The sequence below is a fragment of the Hyperoodon ampullatus genome (genome assembly GCF_949752795.1).
Source record: "Hyperoodon ampullatus genome assembly, chromosome: 9".
Taxonomy (NCBI): domain Eukaryota; kingdom Metazoa; phylum Chordata; class Mammalia; order Artiodactyla; family Ziphiidae; genus Hyperoodon; species Hyperoodon ampullatus.
Window position 1 is genome coordinate 44306695 of NC_136922.1, and position 27160 is coordinate 44333854.

The 27160-nt window shown below is 39.4% G+C and overlaps 1 protein-coding gene across 1 annotated transcript; it reads left to right on the top strand.

Annotated features, from left to right (window-relative positions):
* The first annotated feature begins 285 nt into the window (after positions 1-285).
* Positions 286-2729, top strand: LOC307058033 (N-alpha-acetyltransferase 35, NatC auxiliary subunit). Its single transcript, XM_079711360.1, has one exon. It carries the CDS (start codon positions 301-303, stop codon positions 2476-2478), a length of 2178 nt encoding a protein of 725 aa, XP_079567486.1. The 5' UTR covers positions 286-300; the 3' UTR covers positions 2479-2729.
* The last annotated feature ends 24431 nt before the right edge of the window (positions 2730-27160 follow it).

Consider the following 27160-nt stretch of genomic DNA (forward strand, 5'->3'; position numbering starts at 1 on the left):
ACAGCAGAGCAGCAGTAACAATAGCAGCTGAAAAATCTCTGTAAAGCTCTTTTGGACTGACTGAATCTGTGTGTTTCTTGCATAATTCAGAAGAAAGAGGGACTCCCACCTTCTCACCATAGATTTACTGCACTTGCTGCCAATCTGGCATAGAAATGGTCAAATTAGACTGTATTTGAAAAATAAAAGTTCCGTGGGCTGAGAGGGGAGGGGTCGGCGGCGGCGGCCCAGGCGGCGTCGTTATTTCCGCGATTTGGGCGGTGCGTGGCAGCGCGGGTGGCCACGGGAGAAGTAGGAATAATGGTTATGAAAGCTTCTGTAGACGATGATGATTCAGGATGGGAGCTCAGTATACCAGAAAAGATGGAAAAAAGCAGTACAAACTGGGTGGACATAACCCAAGATTTTGAAGAAGCTTGTCGAGAATTAAAGTTGGGAGAACTGCTTCATGATAAGCTATTTGGTCTTTTTGAAGCTATGTCTGCCATTGAAATGATGGATCCCAAGATGGATGCTGGCATGATTGGAAACCAAGTTAATCGAAAAGTTCTCAATTTTGAACAAGCTATCAAGGATGGTACCATTAAAATTAAAGACCTCACCTTGCCTGAATTGATAGGGATAATGGACACATGTTTTTGCTGTTTGATAACATGGTTAGAAGGCCATTCCTTGGCACAGACAGTATTTACGTGCCTTTACATTCATAATCCAGACTTTATAGAAGATCCTGCCATGAAAGCTTTTGCTCTGGGTATCTTGAAAATCTGTGACATTGCAAGGGAAAAGGTAAATAAAGCTGCTGTTTTTGAAGAGGAAGATTTTCAGTCAATGACATATGGATTTAAAATGGCCAACAGTGTGACAGATCTTCGAGTTACAGGCATGCTAAAAGATGTGGAGGATGACATGCAAAGAAGAGTAAAGAGTACTCGAAGTCGACAGGGAGAAGAAAGAGATCCAGAAGTTGAACTAGAACACCAACAGTGTTTAGCAGTATTCAGCAGAGTGAAATTTACTCGAGTGTTACTGACAGTGCTTATAGCTTTTACTAAGAAAGAGACCAGTGCTGTTGCAGAAGCTCAAAAATTGATGGTTCAAGCAGCAGATCTTCTTTCTGCCATTCATAATTCATTGCATCATGGCATCCAGGCCCAGAATGATACTACAAAAGGAGATCATCCCATTATGATGGGTTTTGAGCCTCTTGTTAACCAGAGACTACTTCCACCCACCTTCCCTCGATATGCAAAAATAATAAAGAGGGAAGAAATGGTCAACTATTTTGCAAGATTAATAGATAGAATAAAAACTGTCTGTGAGGTGGTCAATTTAACAAATTTACATTGTATCCTGGATTTTTTCTGTGAATTTAGTGAACAATCACCTTGTGTTCTTTCAAGATCTCTATTACAAACCACTTTCCTGGTGGATAACAAAAAGGTCTTTGGAACCCATCTCATGCAAGACATGGTGAAAGATGCACTTCGGTCTTTTGTCAGTCCTCCGGTGCTCTCCCCAAAGTGCTGCCTATATAATAATCACCAGGCTAAGGACTGTATTGATTCCTTTGTTACTCACTGTGTTCGGCCATTCTGTAGTCTCATTCAGATCCATGGACATAACAGGGCTCGACAGAGAGATAAGCTTGGTCATATTCTTGAGGAATTTGCCACCTTGCAGGATGAGGCAGAGAAGGTTGATGCAGCCCTTCACACTATGCTGTTGAAACAGGAGCCCCAGAGGCAACATTTGGCCTGTTTAGGTACCTGGGTCCTTTACCATAACCTTCGAATTATGATACAGTATCTTCTAAGTGGCTTTGAATTGGAACTCTACAGCATGCACGAGTACTATTACATATATTGGTATCTCTCTGAATTCCTTTATGCATGGTTGATGTCAACATTAAGTCGTGCCGATGGCTCTCAGATGGCAGAGGAAAGGATAATGGAAGAGCAGCAGAAAGGCCGTAGTAGTAAAAAAACAAAAAAAAAGAAGAAAGTTCGCCCATTGAGCCGAGAGATCACAATGAGCCAGGCGTATCAGAATATGTGTGCTGGAATGTTTAAAACCATGGTAGCATTTGACATGGATGGCAAAGTACGAAAACCCAAGTTTGAGCTCGATAGTGAACAAGTTCGATATGAGCACAGATTTGCTCCATTCAACAGTGTAATGACACCACCGCCAGTGCACTATCTGCAGTTCAAGGAAATGTCTGACCTCAATAAATACAGCCCTCCTCCTCAGTCTCCAGAACTGTATGTGGCAGCTAGTAAGCACTTTCAGCAGGCAAAAATGATATTGGAAAATATCCCAAACCCAGACCATGAGGTCAATAGAATTTTAAAGGTTGCCAAACCCAACTTTGTGGTTGTGAAGTTATTGGCAGGAGGACACAAAAAGGAATCTAAGGTTCCTCCTGAATTTGATTTCTCTGCTCACAAATATTTTCCTGTTGTGAAACTTGTTTGAAAGAGAGACTGAAAAGGTGACCAAAGAGGTGAAGTCTACTTTCAGATTCTACTCTTAGAGGATCTATCCATCAGTCTTACATGAAGTGAAATGGATTTCTTGGGTAACAACCCATTATAAGGAATACTTTTTATTTGACAGCCTTACATGACATGAATGAAAACTGCTGTTTTAAAGTGGTTTATTATGTTCCATGGATGAAACTGGTCTTATTGAATGCATTGATGAACATTATATGGTTTTATTACAGATTTACTCAGAAATCATTTTTTATGAATGATTGAGTGAAAATAGTGTTTGTAAAGGTTAATAAATTTGACAAAAAATGCAAAAAAAAAAAAAAAAAAAAGTTCCATTTTTACGTGTACTTCAGGCCAGACCCATTACATAAATTATGCGACGGTGACCATTCTGATATATAAATATTTAACCTAGCAGGTTTAATTTATATATTGGTATGCCCCAAGTGTATAGAAGAGTGCCTGCTTCATAGGAAATGATTGAATTAACTTATTTGGAAAAGTTTTTGCAATGGGAATTGCTGCCCCTGAAGGCCTATCATTAATGCTTTAGCTTCATATTGTCAAAATACCTATGATGAGACATGCAAACAATACTAAGCTCCTTACAGGTGAATGGCTCCAGCTTACCTTCCTAATCCTCTATTTTATTTTCTCTTTTCTCTTGCGTTGTATCCTTAATGCTCCACGTTCACCATCAACAGATAAACAGCAATAAAGATATTTATGAGATCACCCAGCTAACTTCTTTTTTCCCAAGGACATCTATAGCTATTTCATTGTATTGATAATAGTTACCATTTATTGCAACACTGTGTCAAATGCACTACATTCATTGTCTCATTATCTGATTCTGCAAATTGTTTGTTGCTATTAAGCCTACCTTATAAACCAAGAACTGAGGCTCAGAGAAGGGAAATGACTTGCTTAAGTTCACATAGCTACTAAGTAGCAGAGCCTGGATTTAAGTGGTGGTGTATGTTATTTTAAAGTCCATCCTCTTAATCACTACTTGTCACAGTTGACAAGGGACTTGGAAAACATGAATGTCCTCAGATGAAGGAACTGAGAATGCAAACTTTTACTATGCTCTGATTTTTAGCAGATACTAAATTGTGTCCCTTGATTACAATGACTCCCTAAGAGGCAGAACTTTAAGCAGTAAATATGAAGGGGAAAAGTCCCAGGGAAGATCTGCTGACCAAGCCAATTCCTTCTATCAAAGATGTGCAGGTGAAGATGCTCTAAGAACAGCAAGCGCCAAAACACTTTCTGAATTTTCTGAGTATAACATGGTGACTTTGGGAAAAATATGATTTTTTCCTACCAAAATACCAAACTGCTAAAATGATTGTAAATTCCAGCTTGACCCTTTGAGTGTCTGTCTCCCAACCAGAGTGGGTAACTACACTTGTGAAACAAGAGGTTTCAAATACAAAGAAAATCAAGACTGGCTACACTACAACCTTCTTTGTGGAAAGAATATTTTATTTGATCATATAAGTGGTAATAATATTCTGATGGATTAAAAATACTATTGGGCTTCCCTGGTGGCACAGTGGTTGAGAGTCTGCCTGCCGATGCAGGGGACACGGGTTCCTGCCCCGGTCCAGGAGGATCCCACATGCCGCGGAGCGGCTGGGCCCGTGAGCCATGGCCGCTGAGCCTGCGTGTCCGAAGCCTGTGCTCCGCAACGGGAGAGGCCACAACAGTGAGAGGCCCGCGTACCACACACACACAAAAAATACTATTCAATAAAATTTCAGTGATAGCTTTATCCACTGAGTAAAATAAAGCTACATTTTAGACTATGAACCAAATACATTTTCTATAAAGTAAAATAAATAAATTAATTAGTTAAGGCATAAATACTGAAAGTACAGTATAAATGCCATACAGTGGGGTTTTATATAAACCTCTAGCTCCTGATTAGGAACTAGGAAGTCTTTTTCTTCCTATGCTCTTCAAGTTATGTTGATCTCTTCTGGGAGACTTGGTTTTCTTGGGCCAGATCAGCTGCAGTTTGAACTTTTTTGTTTGAGAATCTGCATAGTTCGTCTCTACTTATGAACTTGTTCTGTTTGCTTTAAGGATTTTTCTTGCTCCCTTCATCCTCTGCATGTATGCCACTGATTCTGTATTCCTCTAAATAGAAAAAATATTGTATATCTACAATATTATACATTAGTTCCATTTTTTAACTTGAGCCCTCAGTGCTATAATTTTTTTTTTTTTTTTTTTTTTTTTTTTTTTTTTTTTTGCGGTACGCGGGCCTCTCACTGTTGTGGCCTCTCCCATTGTGGAGCACAGGCTCCGGATGCGCAGGCTCAGCGGCCATGGCTCACGGGCCCAGCCGCTCCGCGGCATGTGGGATCTTCCCGGCCCAGGGCACGAACCCATCTTCCCTGCATCGGCAGGCGGACTCTCAACCACTGCGCCACCAGGGAAGCCCCAGTGCTATAATTTTCTATAAATTCTTCCTAATTTAAGTAACGACTTAGGTAGGTAATTACTTAACAATGTGGAGAATAGGAATTTAGATCTTTTTGGTTGATTATTCCTTTTATCAATATTAACTATCTTTTTTCTCTGTTTAGCACTTTTCATCTTGAATTTGTTTAGTCTATTATTTCAATTATTACACTTACTTTTTGTGACCAGTTGCTTGTAATTCTTTGAATATCCCTTTATTCTGAAACTTCCTGGCATGGCTTTTAAAATCTGGGAATCTGTCTTTTGAAAGATAGGCACAACACACTAACATTTGTTTCAATTACCTATATGTTTAGATTTATTCCTTCCTTCTCATTTTATGCATCCAATTCCCAAGATTTCTAGTCTTTTGAAAAATGTTATTGATCTTTTGCTGGATTGATCTAGTTTTTTAAATCTACCTATCTTTTGGGAGGTTAATTTAGTTTGTATTGTTTTTCTTGTACTTGTTTGAAAGTTATACATTCTGTTTTTAATTCTCCTTGTGATTATCTACACATTTTTAGCACACATTCTGAAACATAATTTTAAAAATGTCTCAAATTAATCAGTATTAAAATTTCTATCTAACAAGATAATAGCAAGAACTCTTTTCCACTGCCTTGCTACCCATGTACCCCTATTTTATATTTTGATATAGATTGAAATTTTTGACCCAAATTATTTTTTAAATTATTTACACATTTAAACATACTTTAAACACTAATTTCTTTTATCACCATACTTGCAATTCTTTTTTCATCTTGGATTGAAATTTTTCTTGCTCTGGAGTATGAATAATTATTTCAGAGTGTGTTTACTAATTATAAACTCTTTTGAGCCTTTGAGTGTCAAACCCTCTGGTTCACTCAACTCTGATTCAACCCCTCTTCTAGCTTGCCTTCCTATTCTTCAGAGTCTTATGGAAACTATGGTTCCAATCCCCCCAGAAGCTAGGTATCTCTATGGGACCTCAGCTCTGCCAAGCAGATGCACCCATATGAGGCTCAGAGATGGCAATGTGCACCTGCAAGTGAAGGCCATGTGCAGAGAGAGCTGGTCTTTGGGGAAGCACAATATTAATGGCATCAGATTCCTCTGGGGGCTGTAGCTGAGTTCCTCATGTCCAGATCAGAGGATCATGGGCACTGAGCATAAAATGGCCACAGTTATGGGCTTTTGCTGGCTCCATCTGGTGGCGTGGGTGAGTGCTTCTGCCTCTGGCTGCATTGTTTAATAAGTCCTTTTCTGCTTAAACTTGATAGAGACAATTCTGTGATCTGCCACTAAGAATCCTAAGTGAATCAACTTTTGTGTTGGAAAATGTATTTATTTTGCTCTGATCTTTGAATAATAGATTCACTGGTTATGAAATTCTAGGCTCAAATATATTTTCCTTCAGAATTTTTATATTATTCTAGTTTCTTCTTGCAACTAATATCTCTGCTTCCCCTTCCCTAGTTAATCTGTTTCTTCTCTCTGGAAGTTTTAACAGTTTTTTCCTAAGTTTATCCTAAATGCATCTTCCAATTATCTAGATATGAGTTGATATTGTTGTTTTTCCCTACTTAGTCCTCAATGGGCCCATTCAGTCCGACGTTTAACACAGAGAAATTCTTCTCTTTCACTCTTTGCACGTTGCCTTCCATCCATTCTTTTGGTCTCTTCTTCACTCTCCCAGGTGACTGATTTCAGAACTTCTTGACTTTTATACTCGTTATGCCTTTATTTAGTAGCTGAGTATTATGTCCTATCTCTGTGCTTCTCAAACTTTCATATGTGTACAAATCACCTGGGGATCTTAGTAAAAATGGAGACTCTGATTCAGTATTGGGGTGGCACCTGAGATTCCGTATTGCTGACGAGTTTCCAGAAGATGCCAGTAATGCTGGTCTACAGCCGGTACTATGTATAGCAAGGTCTTAGGAAACATGTCTGGCATTGCAGGTACTGACGTGTACTGAAAGCACACGGACTCCACTGTCAGCCAGCATGGGAATCCCCCTCCTACACTCACTAGCCATATGACCTTGGGAAAAGTGACCTAGTCTCTTTGAGAATTCGCTTTCCCCTCTACAAAATAAAGATACTTGTCCCCATGTTTCAGATCTCCTGCAGTGATTAAGTGTGATTTTTAGCCTGCACACACCACAGGGGCAAGAAATGGGAAAAGGACAACCTTGGGCTTCTGTCAGGGATAGGCTTTAATGATGCCAGACAGAAAGTGTCTGCCCAGCGGGGAGGGCTCTATGCTCAGCTTGACCTCAGCCATGAAGTTGTTCTTTGAGTTGAAGGGATTGGAACAAAACAATCACACCTGTTTCATCCCCATACCTGTTTCAACCCCCAGCCACAGAAGAGGGACAAGCATGTTCAAGTTCAATGAAGATCAACCTGCAAGGTCAGCCACACAGAGAGAAAGTAAATCATTCTGTGATTAATGTAGTATATTGAAAGAACAGACTTGTTAAAAATATAAAGGCAGTACTTAGAGTGGAAATTGTGAAAATTTATGAGCAAAAAGTGGGGATGAGAGACTAATGTTTGTGGGGAGGGGAATCTTCTTGCCCTAAAGCCAGTTGACGGTAATGGTTGCTCTGAACAGAGGGAATGAAAAAGGAAAGAACAGCAGAGTAAATAAGGTAAGAAATCAACATTGAGTAGATGTTTCATGCCAGGCATTTTGCAAATCTTATTATGTAATGTGGAGTCCACCAAGGCTGAATTCAGCTCCCATCCCCACCAAGATACTGGCCTGTGAAAAGAACAGGGTGAACCACAAAGAGGATTGGTAGCCTCAAGCAGCACAATGAGAGGAAGAATTGGCCCAGACAACTGCTAAAACATTTTTTTGAGATCAGAAATTTAGTTTTAGATACGTGTTTGGTTATAATCTTGCTGTTTACACATACAGGCAAATGTTTGGTTATAGCTCTGCTGTTAGAAGGCCTATTTAATCAGCAGGCTAATTGAAAGATTTAGTCTTAGTACTGACATTTTTAGAAACAGAAAAATGTTAAATAGCCTTTGTTAGATCAAATACAAAAAGAAAAGAGCAGAAGATCACTAAAAGATCTGCTTTAGAAAGAATCGGTGACAAGTTTTCCAAGTACAAATTTTAGCCCCATTAATTCCCATTAAGTTTATCAGAAAATTAGTATTTTATTAGCCATGCTAATATCTTCCCAGAAGGAAGTCATGAATTACATTGCATAAAAAGTTTCTGTCCCAAGTGAGGTGTGGGGAACCAGTTTCATTAGTGGAGAAAAACCTACAAATTTAAAAGTAAAATCCACTCAATATAAGACATAGTTTGCTATAAAAAAAAATTAAAGGGACTTTTTTTTTTTTTTTTTTTTTTTTTTTTTGCGGTACACGGGCCTCTCACTGCTGTGGCTTCTCCTGTTGCGGAGCACAGGCTCCAGACGCGCAGGCTCAGCGGCCATGGCTCACGGGCCTAGCCACTCCACGGCATGTGGGATCTTCCCGGACCGGGGCACGAACCTGTGTCCCCTGCATCGGCAGGCGGACTCTCAACCACTGTGCCACCAGGGAAGCCCTAAAGGGACTTTTTTCCAAGAATTGTAAGTCATTTCTACGGGTGAGAAGGGTTGCTAGAGAAAGACCCCTACCTGGCTATTTCAGCCAGGGTTCAACTTTTCAGAGGAGATTGCAACATTGTGATTTATAATAAATATATATTTGGTCTTCACCCACAGATAGGCTCAGATTTGAGTTCTCAGACACCCTGTTGGTGTTCTAGAACTGCTTGGTATTATGTGGGAAGCACTCTGCACACACGCTGGAATTGGGTCCAGGAACACAAAAGAAGATGAAAGGGGTATGGGGACCACATAACATGTCTTCAGTAGGGCGGTTTCTGTCCAGGTGGGCTATATGCTACACCAGAACACATGTAAAGTGTCCAGCACTTAAAGTGAGCTCAAATCTACATTTTGTTCTTTCTTTCTTTTAACCTACTGTCTACCATTCTTCTCTTTCCTTCCTGCCCTTCAGAGCTATGACTTATGATAGTATTTCAGGGCTAAAGAGGTTCTCTCCAGCCCTCACAATCTTCATTTAGAGATGATAAGATTAAAATGCAAGTAACTAGGATCAAGAGCACACAGTACTGATGAGTTTCTTTCACCAAGTAAATATTTCAAATCCTTTTTTTTTTCCTTTGAGAAGGACTCAAAAAATGTACTTGAAAGGTAGGAGTAGTACACTTCACTGGAAAAAGAAATAGCAACATAAAGTGGGGGTGATTACAAGGCCTCAAGTGATTACAAGGCCTCAAATCAACTTTTGCCAGCTTCACCATTGGGACCAGGGTCAGCCCTGGTTAGTGTCATCTCTGCTTAGGTCAAAAACAGCAGTGGGCAGAGATAAAGCCTTCTTGTCCTACCCACTGTGTATGTTCATCCAAAAGCAGGGATTCTTTACAAGCAGGGTCAGGGGAAGTGGGAGAAAAGGATCAAACCTGAATTTTCCAAAACATTGAAAGGTATTGATAGGGTTAACAAGAAAAGATTTATAATTAGACAGGACAGGCTGTCGGCTACACTCTGTTACCGAACTTCTCTAAACTCCAGTTTCCTGCAAAATGAAGCTAATAATATAGCTCACATGGCAGATAAATGATGAAGTGCTGAGCTCAGTGCCTAGGATATAGCATTATATCAGTTAGCTATTGATGTATAACAAATATCCCCCAGATTCAGTGGCATGACAGCAGTAAGTTTTCATTCTCATACTCATAAGTCTGGAGTTGACTAAGGTGACATCTTGAAGCTGCAGGTGTGCAGGGAAGCTGAGCAAGCTCTGTTCTACACATCTCCCTCCTCCTGGGACGAGCAGCCTCCCCGGGACATGTTCTTCTTATGGCAGTGACAGAAGCACCACCACACAAGTACCTTTCAAGCATTTGCTTATATAATGTCTACCAACATCCCACTAGCTAATGCAAAACACATGGCCAAGCCTAGCATCAATCAGGCTGTGGGAGGGAGATAGGAGTTTTTCCTGAGCAATCACACAAACTATTACTATCAACTTTCTTTTTTATATTAATATTCTTCTCATGTACAAAACCTCAAAAGTCTCATCTAGTCACAGCATCAGGTTCAAAATCCAGGACCTTATGATCTACATTAGATCTAAATGTAGCTCTTCTTCATCCAGAGGCCTCATAATAAAAAGACAGGTTATCTGCCCAGCACACATACAACATACAGGAATGGAATAAAAGTAGTAAGAACTCTAATTAGAAAAGTGAGTACTTTTCCCAGACTGACTCCTGCCTGAGGAAAGATGGGAGTTGCAAGACCTTTTTATATCTCAAATGATTTCAGTCTTTTAGTTCAGGCTGGCAATGATTTTTCCAAGATGGCTCTTTTAAAAATGTTGTAAGTTCCAAACATTTTTGCACCAAAATATCAGTATGTGACACCCAAGATTCTTTTTGAGATATTCCTCTCTCTAGAGACTCAATTACAGATACTTCAGAGGTTTCTGGCTTCTACAGAACCAAGACCTTAATCTTTGTAGGAACTCTTTTGTCCATGTAAAAGGATCTAGTGGGTACCCTAATCATTTCAAATGTCTTAGCAAAGGGACTTACAACCACAGTCTTTACCCTGAGGCAATGTCCTACTGGCAGTCCCCTGAATTTGTTCTCTTCCTTGACACTATGTCATAATGGCTATATGGCCTTGTTGAGGAATACTTTTATTTTCCGCTTCCACTCCCACTGATGTGTATTCTTTAAATGTATTTATGAAACAGAACCTGATTTCTCTCCATGAGTAAGGGATTACCATCCATACCATCATTCTTACACAGAGTATATTGGAAGTGCATGGAGCCCTCTAAATGTGGACATTGTTCCTGTAAATGTCATCTCAGACTATGGTTAAATCTAGGATAATATAGTCAATTTACAAAGCAAGAATCAGAGATATTCAGCAAAAAGGGCAAAATTAATGATTACACTTCAGACAAAAGGTCTGTTCTTGGGGCTGCTCTTTCCAATACAATAAGAGAAACTTAATATTAAGTTTTTCAGAAAATATTCATGGATGAATTTACTGCAACACAGTGAACATTATTGATGAGTGAGAACAACCACCAGTGATTATTCCTGGGACCATGGTGTGAGGAGAGCAATTAACAGCCACTCAATTAAAAAATTTTAAGGAAATGAATGTTCATAATGGATGCCATGCAATTATGTGAAACTGTACCTTCTCACAGTATCACTGGGGACCAGAAAATTATTCAGTATCATCAGTAGATCTACATTAGCCTAAAGGCTAAACGCTAAAAGTACATTAGCCTTTTTGTGTGCCTTAAATCTGGGTTGAGGTATGCAACTGTAAAATGCAAAGTTAAATAGAATTACCTAAAATCATGCTTTTGGTCCTATGTTTGCCATCCTTGGCATATAGAAGTGGCTTCTGATTTTCTCTCAAGTAGGATGGAAAGTATAATCACAGATACCCCACACACCAGCCCCATACAACTATAGGCCATTCCCCGAACACACTTTCGATTCTTAATTCCCTGTGGCCTCTTTTAGCCCTTCATTATCTCTGACCTGGATATGACAGTTGATCTGTTTCATCAGCCTTAGTTCTTTTTTTTTTTTTTTTTTTTTTTTTTTTGCAGTACGCGAGCCTCTCATTGCTGTGGGCTCTCCAGTTGTGGAGCACAGGCTCCGGACGCGCAGGCTCAGCGGCCATGGCTCACGGGCCTAGCCACTCCGCGGCATGTGGGACCTTCCCAGACCGGGGCACGAACCCGCATGCCCTGAATCGGCAGGCGGACTCAACCACTGCGCCACCAGGGAAGCCCAGCCTTAGTTCTTATTCCCTAGTCTTTAAAGCCTTGTTCCAATGCCATCTCCTCCATAACGTGTTTCCTAATTACATTGTTAAAAATGATTACCTTTTCATAGCACCCTGTTTATCCCTCATTTGGGGATAATCACCATGTAACGCATTTTAGTAGAGTGTGATGTATTGAAGTCTGTTGCCCATATTGGACAATAAGCTTCCTGTGGTAGTATATGGGCTTTATCCCACTTTATCCTTTGCACACAATGTTTATTGTTCTAAATTCTATTTAATGCAAGACTTCTAGCAATTGAATCATTTATAAAATGATTCGGACTTAGCAGTATGCTCAGACCCCAGGTAGATCCCATTGTCCTACTGACCTCAGTTCTTTATTTTTTGAAGGCGTAGTTCAACAGTTAATCCCATGATCTCCAAGCCTTCAGAATAATCTTCCTATATAATTTCAAGACAAATATTCCAATTGGAATACTGCTAGCAATAATAGTCACAAGGACTCTCTAAATTATGAAATGGATCTTTATGAAAATAAGAAATGATGGATGTGCTCATATATGTATATGTAGGTAGAAGATTTTTCAGTTTCTGAGGCTACCTACAGATGACTGACTAATGTACCAGACTAGAAAAGACATAAAAACTTATTTATAAAACCAAGAAATAAAGAAGAGCAATTCCTACTCTGCCTGTTGTCTTTCACTTAAGGGCTAAAGCATTTTTATGAACTCCTCCTTGACCACCATTTTGTTTATGATATAATAAAAACCTGGTATTTCAGTGCAATGGACAACTAGCTGGCTTGTTTTGCCATTTGTTTCTGGAGTGTAGCAATGTGGGCTCACACCATGGAAAGAAACTTGACTAAAAGCACATGGAGAGAATTCCACCTGTTACTTTTGCTAGGAGTACATTAGCCTTTTTGTGTGCCTTAAATCTAAGTCACCTTTTTTGTGTCTGTGTGCTTTATCACCCACAATTAAATCTGCTTGAATTTGAAAAAAAATAATTTCTCACTTTAAAAATTTTACCTCTAAATAATATTAGTCATAATGCAGACCTTCGTATGGACTTGCATATGTTGGAATTGTATTATATTCTTAGAGTTTTCATATGAAATCCTTAAGCTGAATAAAATGCATACTTAGTGTGTGTTCTCTCTCTCAAAAAAAAAAGCAATTCCTGAATACTTATTTGACTGCTATATGGCATCTTGAGCATATGTTTTATGAAGTCAAAGATGAATGAGACTGGCTTGGAAATCATGGAACCTAAGAGCTAATTGAGCACACATGTACTTTGTGAAGGTCAGGTGAGATGAACAACAAAGTTTTCTGAGAAAATTTGTATATGAATACTGAAGTTGAAGATTCCAGTTAGTCACTTCATATATTGTGTTTGGCCATCCAAAAATGCAAGCAATAATTAATAGTTGAACACTGGGTTTCCCAAGATGTGTGACAATCTATCTGGGGGAGATGAGAAAATTTGAGATTACCCTAATTATGGAGAGTTATTTCACCATAAAAGGCAAGAAAAAACATATTGGATATATTATTACTGGATATTGAGTTTGTTTTTGTTTAAAATTTACGGTGAATTTGAGATACTTTTGAAATGATGAGTTTACGGTGAATTTGAGATACTTTTGAAATGATGAGTACAACCTAGCCATGAAAAATCATGAGTACAAAGTGCCTACGTCTTACTGAACTTTGTCCTCATAAGTAAGAGAAATCAGTTGAGCCCTCACTTTTCTGAGTAGTTCTTCAGAGTGCATAATCATTGAGTGATAAACTCATATCTCTGAGAAGGGGAGCTTTTTAGATCACAGACCAAGGTTGTTACAGTTGACATGCTGTATAGCTGTGCCTAGAAGCCCAGCTCTGCTGCTCTGTGCCCCTCCTTTTGCCTCATGAATAGGATCCTTGGTAAGAGGACCTGCCATTACCAAGTCTCAGTCAAGGAGGTGCCATTAAACCTGCATCTTTGAGGAACCTCCATAATGTCCTCCATAGTGGCTGTACCAATTTACATTCCCACCAACGGTGTAGGAGGGTTCCTTTTTCTCCACACCCTCTCCAGCATTTATTGTTTGTGGATTTTTTGATGACAGCCTTTGTGACTGGTGTGAGGTTATATCTCATTGTCGTTTTGATTTGCATTTCTCTAATAATTGGTGATGTTGAACATCTTTTCATGTGCCTCTTGGCCATCTGTATCTTCTTTGGAGAAAAGTCTGTTTAGGTCTTCTGCCCAGTTTTTGATTGGGTTGTTTATTTTGATGATATTAAGCCACATGTGTTGTTTGTAAATTTTGGAGACCAATCCCTTGTCGGTCACATCATATGCACATATTTTCTCCCATTCTGTGGGTTGTCTTTTCATTTTTTTATGGTTTCTTTTGCTGTGCAAAAGCTTTTGAGTTTAATTAGGTCCCATTTGTTTATTTTTGTTTTTATTTCCATTACTCTGGGAGACAGATCGAGAAAGATACTGCTGCGATTTATGTCAGAGAGTGTTCTGCCTATGTTTTCCTCTAGGAGTTTTATAGTGTCTGGTCTCATATTTACGTCTTTAATCCTTTGGGAACTCTGCTCAATATTATGTAACAATCTAAATGGGAAAAGAATTTGAAAAAGAATAGATACATGTATATGTATGACTGAATCACTTTACTGTACACCTGAAACTAACACAATGTTGTTTTATCAACTATACTCCAATATAAAATAAAAAGTTAAAAAAAAAGATAAGTAGATACATGTGACAGCCGTTAAAACCCTTTTAAGGAAGTATAAAACTTTGCAATGTTATTTTTAGCAGGTACCCTAGTAACAAATATTAAACTTAATGTAATCTATTTCCATTTTGTGCCTGAGTGTGTTTCTAAATTGTTTCAATATGAGTCAACGTATTTTCAGTGTAGTTGAGAAAAAAATTTTGGATCAGAAAAAAACCTCAAAACCCCTGCATCCTTCACCAGTCTCATGCATTCCAGCAGAAGGTGCCCTGGATGAGAGCTTGTCTGGTCATGGGACAGGGAATAGATGAGGGTGGGCAATTGCTGCCACTATTTCTACTTGGCCCCTTGCCACTTATCAAATAAGTCTCTGTTCCTTTTTCATTTTTTTAAGTGCCTGGGAATGACTGCTCAATTCTATTGTTACATCTGAGTGAGTTATAGGGAAACCATAATATGCTTTCTGGATGGCTCAGAGGAGGTATTTGTAACAATTATCTTAACGAAGGTGGAATAGGTATATTGTTAGTTAATGTAAGTGCATATTTTAAATCAGTTTTTCCTGTTGGTTATTTGTTTCAAGTCTTATTGTTTTCAAGTTAATTACCTTCTGACTTCTTCCTTTAAATCTCTGTTCTGTATTCATTTTATTATACAACTCTCTCAGAGAAACCTACCAGGTATCTGAATAATTCCAAATCTTGTGGCAATAAATCCTAAATTGTCTGATGCATTAACAATTAGCTTCCTGTATTCTCACTGTTTATTCCTCAAGACTAGGGACTATGGTTTTCCCTTTCTTTGATCATTCTGAAGCATTTTTTTGTTTAGTAAGGTTCTACACCCACCCAACACCCAAAGGAAAGGATGGTACTATTAAGTGGGTTGCTCACGGCTATTCTATTTACACCCAAAACTATCCCACATCCTACTGATTCTACTTCAGGAAAATTTCTTCTTTTCCCTCCCTCCTGGCCACCACCCCACACTCTTCCATATTTCCCTGACTCCACCTAACTCTCCTCATTAATTACAACAGAATTGTTCTACTCCACATGCCATTCACCTCTGGTATTATGTTGTTAAAACACAGACATGATTATGTTATTTCTTCATTTAAAAGCCTTTAATTTTTCCCATTTCTTCCAAATAAAATTGAGTGTGGATTATTTTACATAATAGACAAAACTATTTACAACTTAGCTTTATCTTTCTACCCTCATTTCTTTCCACATCCCTCCATGTGCCCTTATCTCTAGTCACCTGTAATTACTCCCAGTTTCCAAAAATATGCCTTGCTTTTGTTCATGCTGTTCCTGCATCCTGAAATACCCTATGACCACTCAAAGCACCCCCAACCCCCAGATGTACATGTTGAGTTAATATGCACTCTTCTAGACCCTTCTGTAACAGGAAAAATATTTTCCCAGGAAGCATTCACATAAGTGCTTTGCATTGTCTTTGTTCTGTGTTAATATCTTGATATTAATTTTAACATATTCTAAATATAAGCATGTATTAATGCAACATAAAGTAACTATTGTTCAATCAAATTTTGGATTCCCTTTACTAGGTGAATGGCAATGATAGTGGGGCCAGAGGATTTCTAAAGACCCCTTTACGGACAAATATTTGTTCAGTCAGTCTGTCATTTTATTGAGAATTCACTGTGCCAAGTGTTTTCATAGTAGGCAGAAAATACAGAGATGAACAAGACAAAGTCTCCATCCTCATGAGGTCTACATTCTGAGGAGGAGTATTGGGGTGAAGACAATTTTAAAAATAACCATATAATATAATGTCAAGTATCAATGAGAGGGCTTTTTTTTAAAAGGATAAAACAGGATTATAGGAGAGTGATTGAGCATCCAGAGAAGACCTCTTATGTAGTAACACATGAGTGAAGAGCTAAATCAAATGAAATCTCTCACCAAGCATGTGAAGATGCAGGGAAGTGCAAGTGCAAAGACACTGTGACGGGGATAGTTTCCCTTGTTCAAGGGCAAATTAGCAGACCCATGCATATGGAGCAAAGTAAGTGAGCAGAAAGTGATAAAAGAGGAGGCTAGAGATGAAGGCTAGAGGGAAAATTTTGGAGAGTTATGTAAGGGGTGATGGGTGAACTACTGTGTTAGGATCATTCCCCATTTGTCTTCAAGAAGCAGAGCCTTGGAGACATAAAGACCATGATCCAAGGTCAGATAGAGCAGACTGGAGTAGTTGGGGACTAAATGCAGCTTCATACCTACTCTTCTAGGACTTCCCAAAGATGAGCTCCAGAGTATCTATAATGACTCCCAAGAAGAGCGCCTCCCAGTGTTTGCCTGTTTTCTGCCTCGGAGGTTGACAGATTGAGCAAACCCCAGACATTAAAAGTGTTTACCTCTGAAGTGAGGGATAGGGAAAGTAAAAGGAGTCTATGCCCATGCTCCCATTTGACCACAGCTTGCCAGTGGGTAAGCTGCTGCTTTTGGAGCCTAAGTCTGTGTTCTAAAATGTTGTAATATAGAGATCACCTGGGAAGCTTGTTAAAAATATAGATTTCCATGTTCCCTAATGTTCACAAATACAAAATATATAAATAATGGGGACCTACTGTACATATCTGGTGAAGGAAGGGACAAATTTTCATTCCCATCATTTGTTGGCACAAATAAAGAACTTTCTATGGTACCATGACTACATATTAAAAGTTGCCAATGACAGCTGTTTTCATAATGATGATGGAATTTATTTCCTATACTTCCATTGTTATTACTCTCCTAAATAATTTAGGGGCTCTTGTAAAAACAAATGTCTTCTAGAAGTGGCCTCATTCAAGAGTTTTCACCCGTAGTTATTCATGCACATTCTATTTTCCCCAAGTCTCATGGAACTCGGTCTTTTCTGGATCAACTCAGCTCAGAGATAAAGAGGTGTTTGGAAGATTTCTCTAATGGGACACAGTGTTGAGCTTAAATGAAAAGGGCAGTGACAGAGGTTTCCCTGAAATGCAAGGCTCTATTTTGTTACAGTTCCCTTCCTCTTGTCATCTGCATCTGTTAGAGTGGCCAACCTCAGTGACAGACAAGAAGTAAATGTGAGATTTATCAGATCTGTTTTTGAGCAACTGATCTTGCATAACAAGACTACAGCAAGCTGTCAGTTCTGTTATGTCCCTCGTCTCTAGACCTTTGCACTCCCCTATGCTGCAATCCCACTGAACTTTTATTCTATACCTAAAAGAATAAAATGCTGGCTTTCTATTTGGCTTGGTGTTTTCCATGAAACCCCACAATTTGTAAAACAAGGACCCGGTGTTTCAAATGCATTTCTTTTCCTAACTTGTTAAAGTAGGGCTGGTTGGCTAAATGGGAAGTATTACAGTTTTTTAGGCTTAGAGTACAGTTAGAAATACAGGTAACACTGCCACAATCACCATAATGCATGCATAACGGCAAAAGGGTAAAGATAGAGATGATGGAAAAATCTTTACCACGAAAATAATGGCTATATTGTTTCCCATGGGAATGGTCCAGCAATTTCAAAATCTAAAATACACCAAATAGTTAACCCATGACCAGTAAGACCTCACAATGTTCATCCAATGAGAAAATGTCCTTTGGGCATTTTTCTGCAGCTTTGCTTATTTGTTTTTGTCTGTCTGTAATGATGAAATAATCTTTGAATTTATACCACTTTGTGATAGAATTTCATAAGGTGTTTAGACAGTGATTTGATTTCAAAGTCAGCCTAGTTATCCTAGAATAATAAATTATCAATCACAATCTCAAGTGATGATCTTTCCATAAACCTAATATTTTAAATATTCATTATTTTATCAATTCCTTTTTTCTTTACCCTATTGTTATATCACATAGAGTTCATTTGTGAGAATAAACCTAATATAGACATCCTTATTTGTAAGATATTTGATAGAATACACAAAAATAAAATAAAATAAGACTTTAGTAGATCAGCTTATCAGACTATTTTTTTTTTTTTTTTTGCCCCTTGCTTAAGGACATAGCCCTTCAAACAAGCATGTGATGGGGAGGATCAGGTCTCTGCTTCCACTCACTGTCCCTAAATCTCATCTGTTGGCAAAGGCCATATTTTATACACATCAGATTTGAAAATATAAATGGAATTTACCTAATCTGTCCATCTTTCTGGCAGTGAAGATAGAAGATAAAACATATTCACAGAAAAATGCTATAGGCCAGAAAAGGGTACTCTGCCTTGGTCAGTAGCATAAGAGACATTACATGAGAATCTGGATGTCTTTCCAGATCTCTTCCCAGTGCACATGCAAACCTTAATACCATCCAGCAGATGGTGGAAGGCAAACTCCAAAGCCAAAAATAAAGAATGCACACATATTTATTCTGTTCAGTTAAATCTGGATCTATTTGTCTTTCAAAACATAATTAGCATACACAGATCTACTGTTTTTCCATATGACTTACTCATGTGGCATAATTAAAAGCAAATGGAATTGACAAGTGTGGAAGATCTTAGGATGGAAAGGAAAAATTTACTGTTTGTTGAGGATGTCAAGAGCGCTCTTGTTTACTCTTTGCTAGCTGCTATGTTTTGCTTCAGAATTTCCTAATAAGTTTTTGTGAATAATCCAAATCTAATTGTTTATTTCTTGTATCATATTCAGAAGGAAAAATTCTTTTTCTCAATGAGCAGATTTGGAAAACTAAAGAGGACCCTGATTTTTATTGCAATGTTTATTGGAGAAGTAGGGAACCTCTCAAGAATGAATATAGGATGCATTTCATAAATGGGCAGTCACAAGATTATATCATGTTTTATTTTTTCCCCAAACCATTGTCCCCACAATTAGTTTCTGATTTTACAACACTGTTGAGTTTGTCCTGAGAAGAGCTTAGGATGATGTCTGTGTGGTAGATTCCTTCAGCTGAATTAAGAAGCTAAAGTGGGCATGTATTTCTCAGTTATAAATATCAGTGTGTGTGTGTTTCCTGGTGACTATACCTTAAACCTACTCACTTCATTGCAGTTAACATGCTAAATTGTAATTTCTGTGTCATATATTTACTTCTCCAACTAGAATGTAAATTCCGTAAGAATATGCACTTTCATCTTTATATCCCCAGTGTCTAGCAAGGCCTGAGACCTAGAAAGTGCTCACTGATGCCTATGGAGTAGAACTGTGGTCAATTTAATAAAATGGTCATTTTATCAAAGTTCAGTTTAGCTAGTAAGGTATAGGCTTTGTGCACAGGTTTTCTTTACAAGTAATACCAAATAGCAGGTGACGCCTCAGGATGTGGTGGTCTCTCAGCTCAAATTCCTGCGGAGAACTGGGGACGCTCTCCCTCTGAAACATGCTGGCTCCCCTCACCTGCAAGACTTACACAGGAAAAAAATTAGGAAGAACTCCAGTCCCAGCTTCTTGAGAATTTAATGTTGAAATAACCTTGAGTAGACAGTGCCTTCCTCTTGGTTGATGGCTGTCCGCAAGGATTTTTTCCTACCATTTCTAGGTGTTTTCTCATAATTCCACACAATCACTTTTACTCAATTTATTTTTCCCTTTTCCTTGACATATTTTGTAGTTGCTAAAAATTATACTGAAATTAAAAAGAGGGAGGAGGGGCTTCCCTGGTGGCGCAGTGGTTGAGAGTCTGCCTGCTGATGCAGGGGACACAGGTTCGTGCCCCGGTCCGGGAAGATTCCACATGCCGCGGAGCGGCTGGGCCCGTGAGCCATGGCCGCTGAGCCTGCGCGTCTGGAGCCTGTGCTCCGCAACGGGAGAGGCCACAACAGTGAGAGGCCCGCGTACCACAAAAATAAAAAATAAATAAATAAATAAATAAATAAATAAATAAATAAATAAATAAATAAATAAATAAATAAATAAATAAAATAAAAAGAGGGAGGAGAAACCCCATTCAGGAGGGATATGTAAAATAAGATCACACTATAGGGATGTACCTGGATTTGTCATTTGGGGCTCCCACCTATCTTGAGGCAGGTTGTGTTAAAAAATCCTGAAATTATAGTCCTTTTGTTTTTTACTTTCAAGTGCATTTAAAATTTACATAAGTAAAAGATGCTGGTTATATAGTATTTTTTATACAACAGTATCTAACTTCCACTTCTGCAAATACCCATCGGTCACATTTTCCAGAATGATTGTTTAGAGTTTTCATTCCTTTCCAAATATGTTCTAGGCATATACACACACTTTTCAAATGGAGTCATACTCCACAAACTATTCTACAGCTGGCTTTTCCAACACACAGTACTCATTTTAATGTTGAGTAATTTCATCATGAGGTTGCATTGTAATTCATTTACTCAAATCCCCTACTGACCAACATATAGGTTGTTTCCATTTTTTTTTTTTTTTTACTTCTGAAGTGTGCTTCTCTGATCATCTTTGCATCTATCTTTGTACATTTGTATGAGTATATCTGTAGGGAAAACTTTCTAGTAGTGAAATTACTGGATTAAAGGAAAATCATGTTTTAAACTTAAACTACTCCCCCAAAACAGTGTACCAAGTGACTTTGCCACCAACAGTGTATGTGAACACACCCCCTCCATCTCATCAAGCTCCTTCCCTCCTTTTTTTTAAATTGGTGTATAATTGACATATAACATTCACTTCAGGTGTACAACATAATGATTTGATATTTGTATATTGCAAAATGATCACCACTATAAGTCTAGTTAACATCCACCACCACACGGAATTACACATTTTTTCTTCTTGTGATGAGAGCTTTTTTTTTTTTTTTTATGGCTGTGTTGGGTCTTCGTTTCTGTGCGAGGGCTTTCTCTAGTTGTGGCAAGCGGGGGCCACTCCTCATCGCGGTGCGCGGGCCTCTCACTATCGCGGCCTCTCTTGTTGCGGAGCACAGGCTCCAGACGCGCAGGCTCAGTAATTGTGGCTCACGGGGCCAGCTGCTCCGTGGCATGTGGGATCTTCCCAGACCAGGGCTCGAACCCATGTGTCCGGCATTGGCAGGCGGACTCTCAACCACTGCGCCACCAGGGAAGCCCCAGAACTTTTTTTTTTTTTAACATCTTTTTTGGAGTATAATTGCTTTACAATGTTATGTTAGTTTCTGCTGTATAACAAAGTGAATCAGCTGTATGTATACATATATCCCCATATCTCCTCCCTCTTGCGTCTCCCTCCCTCCCACCCTCCCTATCCCACCCCTCTAGGTGGTCACAGAGCACCGAGCTGATCTCCCTGTGCTATGCAGCTGCTTCCCACTAGCTATCTGTTTTACATTTGATAGTGTATATATGTCAGTGCTACTCTTTCACTTCGTCCCAGCTTATGCTTTCCCTTCCCTGTGTCCTCACGTCCATTCTCTACCTCTGTGTCTTTATTCCTGTCCTGGCCCTAGGTTCATCAGAACCATTTTTTTTTTTTTTTTTTTTTTTAGATTCCATATATGTGTGTTAGCGTACGGTATTTATTTTTCTCTTTCTGACTTACTTTACTCTGTATGACAGGCTCTAGGTCCATCCACCTTACTACAAATAACTCAATTTCGTTTCTTTTTATGGCTGAGTAACATCCCATTGTATATATGTGCCACATCTTCTTTATCCATTCATCTGTCGATGGATACTTAGGTTGCTTCCACGTCCTAGCTATTGTAAATAGAGCTGCAATGAATATTGTGGTACGTGACTCTTTGTGAATTATGATTTTCTCTGGGTATATGTCCAGTAGTGGGATTGCTGGGTCAAGTGGTAGTTCTATTTTTAGTTTTTTAAGGAACCTCCATATATTGTTCTTGTGATGAGAACTTTTAAGATCCCCTCTCTTAGCAACTTTCAAATATACAGTACAGTATTGTTGACTGTAGTCATCATGCTGTATGCCCAGGACGTATTTATTTTGTAACTGGAAGTTTGTATCTTTTGACCACCTTCACCAATTTCACCCACACCCGCCTCTGGCAGCCACCTAGCAGTTTGGGAGTTTTTTGGTATGTTTATTCATTTTTAGATTCCACATATCAGTGACATCATGCAGTATTGTCTTTCTCTGTTTAACTTAGGTCACTTAGCATAATGCCCTCAAGTCCATCCATGTTGTCACAATTGGCTCTCTCCCTCTTTTAATCCTCAAAAAAGGAAACCCCAGGTGTATTTGATTATTCCCTTACAATTATTTAAAATGTTATAAATATTGGTAGATTCTGCATAGAAATATAGGAATAGTAGAAAAGACAAACGGTAAAAGTTAGTCATTACATATGATGTAGTTTGTGCTATTTTTATTCCATTATTTTTGTAACAACAGAAGTCAAACATACTATAACAAAACATGGAAGGATGGGAACATAATCAATGTATGTATAAATTCCAATTTGCTCTGCCTCTGCCTACTGAGATAAAGGAGGCTTCCATAGGAGAGAAAGCAAAAACCTATTACCCACAATTCCCTACATCTTCTCTGCTCAATGATGCACCAGTGACAGTACAATAAATCTGCTTGTTCATGAGTGCCCTACATAGCCAAGTTAGGAAGGCAGCACTCTGTGACCTGTAGCATCATATATCACCCGGAGGTGCTGCTGGCTGTGCTCAGTGACCCGTCTCTGATTTTTCTCCTTTTTGTCACCGACTCCTCCAGACATCACTGTCTCATCAAGTGTAGCTGATTCCTGGCCATATTTCCCCTCTCCCTGCCTGCTTTCATTACTTGTACTCAGATAAATCTCTTCACTTTGACAGAAGGGGGTTGAATATACGGCCTCTTTCCCTTGCAGTGATCAACACTTGCATGAGATAAGCTAGCCAACAAAGGGTGGACAGAGCAATAGGACTGACTCTTATCATGATTATGTCTCACGTTTGAAGTGCTTCTAACCTTCACAGTGTAATCCATAATAGTAATACATATTTTAGGAGGATATGACCACAAGTTGGACACCATCACAACAGTGCCATAAACACAGACCAGAGAGGCTTTCAGGTACAGCTAAGGGTCCTGAACCACAACACCCAACCAGGCATGCTCCTGGTCTACCATTATTTATTTGTAACCCAAATCTTCCAGGCCTCACCCATTGTGGAAACAAATGGGACTCAGAATATCTATTGTTAGGTTAACATTAATTTCAATGACACTGACTCCATCCACTTATACTGTCCCCTGTAAAGTCTCATCTAATTCTTATGGGGAATCTTCAGAGGGTCACCCTAAAGTGGTCCCATACCAAGTGGTCAATTCCAGCCAGAGTTATGTTGCAGCTTTCACTCCAGCCTTCTCCTTTGTAACTACTACCAGCAAAGGCACTTGGAGATGCTGTCCTACCAGTCATGTTTACTATAGGAACTTGAATGTCTCTGTCAAGGGGACAATCTCCCGATCTTCCCAAACTTCAAGGATCTAGCGTGGTCCTGTGCTCCTGAGGAAGTAGAAGAATGCTCTTCTCGCCAACCATGTTGCCCTTCAGCCTCTGGGTACCAAAGGAACGCTGCCCATGCCCCTTGCCTCACAATACCTCATGGAACAGCTATGTCAATCTTGGCCTCTCGTCCGTCTTTATGGGACTTGACATAAGGCTCTAGAACTGCACCACCAGAGGCAACAGACCTGGCTTGGACCCCTCCATTCCTGTTTCCCACTTTCCTGTAGTCTACTTCCTCTCATGCCTATCAACTCTTGCAAACAGAGGCCTAGGAGACCCCAATTCTACTTCTCATCAGCCCTTCTCCTAAGTTGCTTCTATTTCACACATTTAATGTCTAATGCAATTCCATGACCCAAGAAGAAGTTACTGCATAGCTGCATTTTGCAAATCAAGGAAAAGGTATGCATTAGAGTCTTCACTAAATTGTGATGACCCCCTGACCCAATAACCTTCTACAAAAGGTTATTGGTTTTTATGCATCACAGTTTTGTATACTCCCAAATTAACCATTTTGAACACATCTGAGCATCTGTGTTCCTGCCAGGAATGTTCCATGTAAAATCAGTAGTGAATATAATATCTAGTCTAACACACAAGGTCTCCACGATCTGTCCCTTCTTCTTTTTCCAACTCTGGCTTTACCCCTGTATACCCACTCGCCAGTCATACAGAATGACTTTCAGTTTCCCAAACAAGTTTTCCTTTTTCCTGCCTATAACCCTTGCTGCCGATATAACACTTGCTCCCAAAATAACTCAACCTAAAACACGTTCCTCCTCATCTAGTCGCCTTTGAAAACCCAAGTCAAGCATCAGTGCATTAATGAAGACTTTTCTGTCTCCTACCTCCTCCCTCATTCCTCTGAAAGAATTGATCACTTACCCCCTCTGACCCAACACCACACTCCGTATAAAATTCTCCCACAGCACCACAATATTTTATTTTTCAAAACTTGCTAAACTTAAGGGCAGGGTTATTTTATCAACACCCACTCAATATCTAGTGCTCAGTAGAAGTTTGAGAATTAATTTCTTGGAAATAAAATAAAAGATATCAGTACATCTTTGCATATGTAAATAAGAATAAACAAACCATTCTTTTCCCCAAAATGCTTAATTTAACTATATCTAGACTTAGATAACTTTTTGTTTATAGGAAATTCTCCTAAAGAATAACAAAATGAATAATACTACTTGGAGGAAAAATGAGAAAAAAAGTACAGACAAATTTGTATCGTGGGCTCTAGCTCCTGGTGCCCACATCACATCACCTTGGCCCACCTCTGACTGCACTGCAGCTGGAGTGGACAGATGTTAGGTGAGCCTTTCTGTGTTCTTGCCCAGGGCCTTCTCTCATGCTATACAAGCTTTAGGCCTGCACAAGCAGAGCTGGAAGCAGAGGGGAGTTAATGCCCTAAACTAAGCCATGGAATCTTGTCCCGGACAACTAGCCCACTCGAACACATTAGTGCATGGAAAAATGTACCGGGCTAGGTTGAAAAAAACCTAGGAGATACAACAGTTAAAGACAATGTGTGGTTCTGGATTGGATCCTAGTATGGGCAAACCAGATATAAAAGATCTTTTTGAGACAATTATAAAAATGTGAATATGGCCTTGTACTTGATGAGATGAAGATAACACTGAAGTGGAAAAATAGATAGTTAACTAAGAATATGTGTGTGTGTGTATTCCAAAAGACAAAAAAATGATCCAGAAAGATATATACTAAGGTACTGACTGTTCAGTCTCTAGATATTTGCAGTATGATCCTTTTATTCCCTTAGTTTTGCTTACCTGTATTTTCTAATATCCTACCACACACACAAACTGCTCCTATATTTTAAGAAAATATTTTGAAAAAGCTAATGCTGTGTCCAACTTCCAACCTGTTATTTTGTTATTCCAGGACAGTTTCTATACAGTTCAGTGATAAATGAGTCTGAGAAACAAGGAAAAATGTAAATGGACTAAGGGGTGGGGGTCCCATAATGCATTGTGGCAGGATAAGAATATGCAGGCCATGACCCTGCCCCTGGACAGACAGGATCCCATAAATATCAGAGTCTGAGTCTATGTGAGTTATATTCACTCCTCCCTGTAAACTCATTCACATGCACGCATTAAAATACTCAGAGAACACAGACACATTCCTCAGCCCAGACAGAGGGAGATGCTTGTTTAACTAGCACTTCATAATTTATAATTGCAGGGATTAGGAGCCAGCCTTCCTGCTTACTAAATGCACCTGATGTGACTTGGCAGGAAACTTCCACCTCAACACACACATTCTCTGTAAGCTGGTGATCCTCCTATACACTTAATATTTTCCCAATCAATCCCCCCAAAAGAAAATAAATATTTGTAGATTAAAGGAGAACTGCCTTTTCATCCTTTAGAGCTGCTGGCATGCAAGCTGTTAAGTACAGAGTGCTTAATTAATGGAGAGGTACCATTAGAGAGACAGCTGGACCTGCATTCAGATGAGTTTGGATTCAAGGTGCCAGGAGATAAAGATCTGAAATTGGAAAACCTGGACTGCAATTGGGTTTGTTTATAAGAGGCTGTTAAAGGTCAACTGTGTCTTCTTGTGCTCGAGATAAAGAGATGCTATTAAAAACAATTGGAGGGCTTCCCTGGTGGCGCAGTGGTTGAGAGTCCGCCTGCCGATGCAGGGGACACGGGTTTGTGCCCTGGTCCGGGAAGATCCCACATGCCGTGGAGCGGCTGGGCCCGTGAGCCATGGCCGCTGAGCCTGCGTGTCCGGAGCCTGTGCTCCGCAAAGGGAGAGGCCACAGCAGTGAGAGGCCCGCGTACCGCAAAAAAAAAAAATTGGAAAGTAATTCATAAAGGAGCGCTAAGTCACTTAAGTTAATTTGTCTTTCTGATAGCATGGCACTCATGATGGGAAAGTAAATTTACCTAAAAGCAAGATCTTTGGAAAAAAACCATTGATCATGTCTTCCATGCAAAGTCATTGGAATACGCTCCAGGTGCCAGGACTACTTGTTCTGTCTGATCACAGCAGCCCCATAGTTCATTGCAGCCCCTTCCCAGTCTGAGAATTCACTGCTTTTCCCTAAGGATAGTAAGTGCAGTGGCATTTCTGGGGACACGCTGAGATGCCTGAGCCTGCTGACTTCACGTTGCCTTTTGATGAACTAATAGCCAAGCACCAGGACAACCCATC

What these genes read in the sequence shown, in the direction of transcription:
- LOC307058033 (XM_079711360.1), top strand. Translation starts at nt 301, where the DNA reads ATGGTTATGAAAGCTTCTGTAGACGATGATGATTCAGGATGGGAGCTC.